Below are 6,000 nucleotides of genomic sequence, written 5' to 3'. Positions count from 1 at the left end.
TCAGAGAGGAGATGTTATAAGTCCAGTGGGTCACTGACAAAGAGGAGGTCCCCCTGCCGGGGTCCAGGAGGATGGTGATGTAGGCCACCCCACTGCCAGCGCCCTCTGCTTGCTGCTGAGGTCTCTCTCAGTCTGGGCTGTAGAGCTGTGGAGATGCTTTCCTGTTCTTTATTTCTCCTTTCATCTTTTAAGATAAACCTTTATCAACTAATGTTACTGAAGTTTATGCTGGTCCTTGCAACCTGAAAGCCTAACACAGCTTTATAGTTTCTATAACATTTTTATTGTAAAAAGTTCAAGAAGCCATTTACAAGCCAAAAAGTATTAGAATAACATAATTTTTATAGACACATTTTTCTGTACAAAAGGTTAATCTTCATAGGAATTTTAAATAAATAATCTAAAAATCAGGGTCACTGATTGCAAAATAGGTCTCTCTCTTGACTGTCTCAAGGTGACATGCCTTCTATGTGGCCAAAAGATGTGGGGTTTGACACCTGTGACGAGCCTGGGCAGTGAGTCTCTGGCGAAGATTTCTCACTTTCTTGATAAGATTCGGTCCCGAGGTGTCCCATTCTACTGCTCTTCGATTTAAAGAAACTTGAAAATAAAATTTAAAATTAAGAAAAGCTGAGTTTTCTGATGTTAGCAATGACATAGCATTTATTTTAAAGACAAATGTGTTATGAAAATATTGAAATGAAATTCTAAAAACCTAAATTTTACCTATTACCTGGCCCCAGGTGGTTCCATTTGCAAGCCAAATATTTATTTGTTGAACTGAATGAATGCTAACAGAGAACATCTCTGCTTTTGAAACATTTGGGATACAAACAGTCTTAACTTAGATACAAAGCTTGATTAAGAGAGAATTTGAGTTTTTGCAACAGTAAGCTTCCTCACAACGATGCTTAATGGTAATGAGAAAAGGCATTCCAATCATAATACTGTGACATATATACCATGACTATCTTTCCAATAAGTAAAACTAAATAAATCAAATGTTTTTTAATATTAGCTAATATCAGGAAGGTCCAGAATCAAGATTAAAATATGGCAATATGTCCAAGTGTAAGAATGTTACTGATTTAGAGGGGCTAGTGAACCTGGATTTTTTTTTTAAGCCCTTAAAAATATACTTCTGTGAAATTTAGTTACATACTCAGTCCAATTACTGTTTTTCCTCCCAAAGGAATACAACTTTTATGCTTTTGTGTTTTGCTGCCAAATAACGTAAGCTTACCAAGTAACCATTTTAAAATTTAGAATTAAGTTTTGATATGTCAGAATAGAGAATGGCTGAGAATCTTTCATACTTCATTTGACTCTTGAATGATTTTTGGTTTAATTCATATTCTGGTGTAGAATTTATAGATGCATATAAAAGTATGAGTGGGCAAAAAATTTTACACACACTGGACTCTCATGACCTGATATTAGGTATATTTCTTATAAAGTTCTTCTTCTTGAGACATTGTGTAAAAGTTTGTTCTTCTAAAAGAACTCAAAAGATTTCATTACATTCTGTTTCATCTATATGGCAGTTTTACTGAAAAAATTAGTTGAAAGAAAGTTTAGGCTGGGCACGGTGGCTCACAGCTGTAATCCCAGCACTTTGGGAGGCTGAGGCAGGAGGACCATAAAGTCAGGAGTTCAAGACCAGCCTGGCCAACATGGTGAAACCCCGTCTCTACCAAAAATACAAAAATTACCTGGGAGAGGTGGTGTATGCCTATAATCCCAGCTACTTGGGAGGCTAAGGCAGGAGAATCGCTTGAACCCAGGAGGTAGAGGCTGCCGTGAGCTAAGATCGTGCCACTGCATTCCAGTCTGGGTGACAGAGCGAGACTCCACCTCAAAAAAAAAAAAAAAAAAAATGTTTAACAGAGTGTCTTGTCTCCTCCCTCCTCCCCTATAAAAATAAAGACTACACTTCACTGGAAAGCTTATTAGCATCTTTATGGATGGCCTAATGCTGTGACTACATTTCTATAAGATGTTTCTACCCTGTCCCTTCTAAAAAGCCCAAAGCCCTCCAACGAACCAGGTCGAGGGATCAGAAATCAGCTTATCAGCATCAAGCCATGTGCCTTTGGCAGTTCTACTGCTGGTGGGGCCCAGAATTCCACTGGAGCGCCCAACGCAGACACGTGTTTTCAATGGTTGTGGAACGGAGCCCAGCCCAGATGAACAGTCAAGAAAATTCAACTATGCAACAGCTTGGAAAAACAACACTGAGATTTTCTTTTCACAAGGATGTCAGAACAGCTATGAATCTCATATTATCAATTTAGTTGGCCAGAGACTTCTGTTAGAGCCTCCAACGACTATGTTTTTGGGCAGCAATGCTGGCGCTCAAGAAGTGGGGTGGCTTTAGTGGTGTTCGGGATGTTTTCTTTACTTGGAATTTAGTCTGCACCCAGTCTTCCCACTGGGAAATTTGAGAGAATCTTGCTGCCTTCATTTTAGGATTTTCATTATCAGTGCCCTGGGAAAATGGCATCCACATGCTTATACATATAATTTAAGCCACTATTTTGCTTGAATATTGTTACATTTAAAATGACAGATTAAACCTTTGCTTATCAACTTACTCTGTGTTGAGGGATCCATTTCAGAAGTGTCATTTAGTTGTGAGGTTCTAGGCAAACAGCTTGAGTCCTCCTGTTCATTTTGGAACCTGGACTTTTCTGTTATAAGAGTGAAGAGATAATGATGTCTGGGAGTGAGGAGAAAGGCTCATTTCAAATGGTCCCCAGTAAATTAAAATCACCAAAGATGGCCAAAAACCCTTTTCTTTTCTAATCTAAGAAGAATGCTGTCAACATTCAAAAGGCAAGGAGTGTCATTAGTGAGAATTAAGAGCTGAGCCGGTTTCTGTAACGTACTTTTTTTTTTTGAGACGGAGTCTCACTCTGCCGCCCAGGCTGGAGTGCAGTCGGCCCACTTTGACCTCCATCTCCTGGGTTCAAGTGATTCCTCTGCCTCAGCCTCCCGAGTAGCTGGGATTACAGGCGCATGTACCACCACACCCAGCTAATTTTTGTATTTTTAGTAGAGATGGGGTTTTACCATGTTAGCCAGGATGGTCTCAATCTCCTGACCTTGTGATCCACCTGCGTCAGCCTCCCAATGTGCTGAGATTACAGATGTGAGCCACCGTGCCCGGCCCTCTGTAATGTACTTTAAAAACACTTTCAGCTAAAACAAAAAGCCAACAAACTCAAAAAGATAGATGTTAGGGTATAGATGATGAAATGTGATTAGCAAGGCTTCCCTGGACACTTGTGAGCTGATCACTATCGGCTTTAGCTAGGCAGGGCCTCATCACAACACACAGCAAATCAGAGCCAGTCACAGGCAAGTTTTACCCGAAACCTTCTTAGAGTGCTAGGCAGGGCAGTGCCTTCCCCTACTTTCATCAATTACTCTCCTAATCTCAAAACTGATACTCACCCTCAGCGTGTTTCACTGTTCCCTAATTCCTACAGCAGCACATCCAATATGATGGCAAGGTGTTTTTAAAAACATGTGCATCACGACATTGCTTATAACGGTCCCTTCCTTTTCACTCCTATAGCGTCTAAGGCTCCATGCGCCAAGGCCAGAATGCTGGGAGTCTCATTGACTCAGTAAGATGCCTGCCTTTTACTTCTCTGAGAAGCTTCAGCTAATGGTTTTAACTCATAGTTTTAGCTCAATAAGTCATTAAGGTCATGTGACTAATAACCAAATGACTAATTTAAACTGGGGAATGGAATCTAAGAGTCATCTTCAAACATCTGAAGGGCTGAGACATGGCAGAGGTAATAAACAATCTGCAATCTGCATTGTTCCAGAGGAAAAGAGAAAAGAAAAGGTAGATTCAACTCTTTTGCATAAGAAATAACTTTTGTTTTTTTTAAGACGGAATCTCGCTCTGTCACCCCAGGTTGAAGTGCAGTGGCATGATTTCAACTCACTGCAACCTCCACCTCTTGGGTTCAAGCGATTCTCTTGCCTCAGCCTCCTGAGCTGAGATTACAGCATGGAGCACCATGCCCAGCTAATTTTTTTTGAGATGGAGTTTCTCTCTTGTTGCCCAGGCTGGAGTGCAATGGCGCGATCTTGGCTCACTGCAATCTCCACCTCCTGGGTTCAAGCAATTCTCCTGCCTCAGGAGAATATATAAAAATATATACCAGATCCAGATCTGCAGAAGGTGACTGCTACAAAGAGAGAGACTGTCATTTTTTGAGGAATCAGTTTCTGAAAATAATTTACATGAAGGCTGTAAGACATAACATGCTAATTAGAATGCCCTCTTCCTGGGTTATTCTTTTGTGTTCTTTCATTTTCCAGTATAAGAATCTACTTAGGAAAAGCTGCTAAGAACTTAGCTGTAACTTTGAATGGTGGCTAACTGAGAGACAGACTATTTCAGAGAACTAAAGGTATTCTAGACTCAGAGAACAGCCAACAATTAAAAATTGGGAAGACTGACCAAGCACAGTGATACTATCTATGTAACATATTATACAGATATAGTACACACACACACACACACACACACACACACACACACACACACACACACACAGAGCAGGTCCTCAAATAATGTCATTTTGTTCAATGTCATTTCATTATAACATTTATGAGAAAAAAAAATTGATTCCTGTCTGGGTCACTGTCTGTGTGGAGTCAGCACGTGTTCCCCATGTCTGCGCTGTTTTTTCTAGATGCTCAGGTTTGTGCCCACATCCAAAAGATACGAACATTCAGTTCATTGCGTGTTTAGACTGTCCCAGTGTGAGGGGGTCTGCGTGTGCCCTGTGATGGGAGGGCGTTCTGCCCAGGGCTAGCTCCTGCCTTGTGCCCTGAGCTGCTGGGACAGGCTCTGGTCATGGACGGGGTTTGGCCATGACCTTGAACTGGAGTAAATGAATACATAACTATTTTATTTGTTTTTATTAATCTTTCTTAAATGTATGCATTGCTCACACTTATTTCAACATTTAATATTAGAAGTACTTTAGGCTGGGCATGGTGGCTCACGCCTGTAACCCCACCACTTTGGGAGGCCGAGGCGGGTGGATCAACTGAGGTCAGAAGTTTGAGACCAGGCTGGCCAACATGACGAAACTCCATCTCTACTGAAAATACAAAAATTAGCCAGGTATAGGGGCACATGCCTGTAATCCCAGCTACTCCGGAGGCTGAGGCTGAGGCTGAGGCAGGAGGATCACTTGAACCTGGGAGGCAGAGGTTGCAGTGAACTGTGATTGCGCCACTGCACTCCAGCCTGGGAAACAAGAGCAAAAGTTCATCTCAAAAAAAGGCAAGAAAAAAAATGAAAAAAGGTAAATTATAGGGCATGTGAATTATGTATCAATTATTTTAAAAACCAATGTATACACATTATAAAAGGCTGAAACAAAATAAAACAGTAAAATATAAGCTCCCTGTTAACTGTACTCTAGAATTTGATGGATTTTTTTTTAAAGGGGACAAAGTCTTATCTGTTGCCCAGGCTGGAGTGCAGTGGCGTGATAACAGCTCAGTGCGGCCTTGAACTCCTGGGCTCAAAGAGATCCTCCCACCTCAGCCTCCAGAGTATTTTAGAGTTATACATTATAATTTTGAGTTTTCAGTTGGTGCCTCTATAAGCCTTGTACCGAACCCCAGTGTTGGATCAGATCCTATGAGAAGCTCCCATGTGGTACTTGAATACACTGTTGTTCTGAGGCCCAGCTTTTGGCAAAGCACATATTTTACCCTGGAGCAATAGAATCAGACAGAACTCCACAGGACAGTCTGCACGGGCTTCTCCCTTGATTAGGACTCCGTTTTTTTTAGTCCCACCTCAGCCCACCCTTTCCCACCAAAAATATGGTTACCAGTGATTACCTTTTACTTCAGCAGTGAACTGAATAGAAGTGCCAAAATACATCCCAATAATCTGTTCACCGGCCAGGCACAGTGGCTCACACCTATAATCCCAGCACTTTGGGAGGCCAAGGC

General features: G+C 41.4%; 1 protein-coding gene across 8 annotated transcripts in view; it reads right to left on the bottom strand.

The window, feature by feature from the left end:
* Positions 1-264: 264 nt before the first annotated feature.
* The window catches only part of TBC1D31 (TBC1 domain family member 31), a 75,262-nt gene continuing 69,526 nt past the window's right edge, over positions 265-6,000 (bottom strand). For 6 of the 8 annotated variants that reach the window (XM_032252890.1, XM_032252867.1, XM_032252878.1 and 3 more), the window contains 2 exons: positions 2,595-2,690; positions 266-600 (listed from right to left, as the gene is read on the bottom strand). In XM_032252890.1, the coding sequence (XP_032108781.1) occupies positions 2,628-2,690 (63 nt within the window). In that variant the 3' untranslated portion in view covers positions 266-600; positions 2,595-2,627. Of the gene's footprint in view, positions 601-2,594; positions 2,720-6,000 lie in introns of those variants that run through there. The other 2 variants (XM_032252873.1, XM_032252883.1) reach the window with 2 other exon arrangements.

The sequence above is a fragment of the Sapajus apella genome, unplaced genomic scaffold, assembly GCF_009761245.1.
Source record: "Sapajus apella isolate SASKATOON/1434 unplaced genomic scaffold, GSC_monkey_1.0 scaffold3, whole genome shotgun sequence".
In the NCBI taxonomy this organism is placed as follows: domain Eukaryota; kingdom Metazoa; phylum Chordata; class Mammalia; order Primates; family Cebidae; genus Sapajus; species Sapajus apella.
This window is presented reverse-complemented; position numbering and strand designations above follow the sequence as displayed.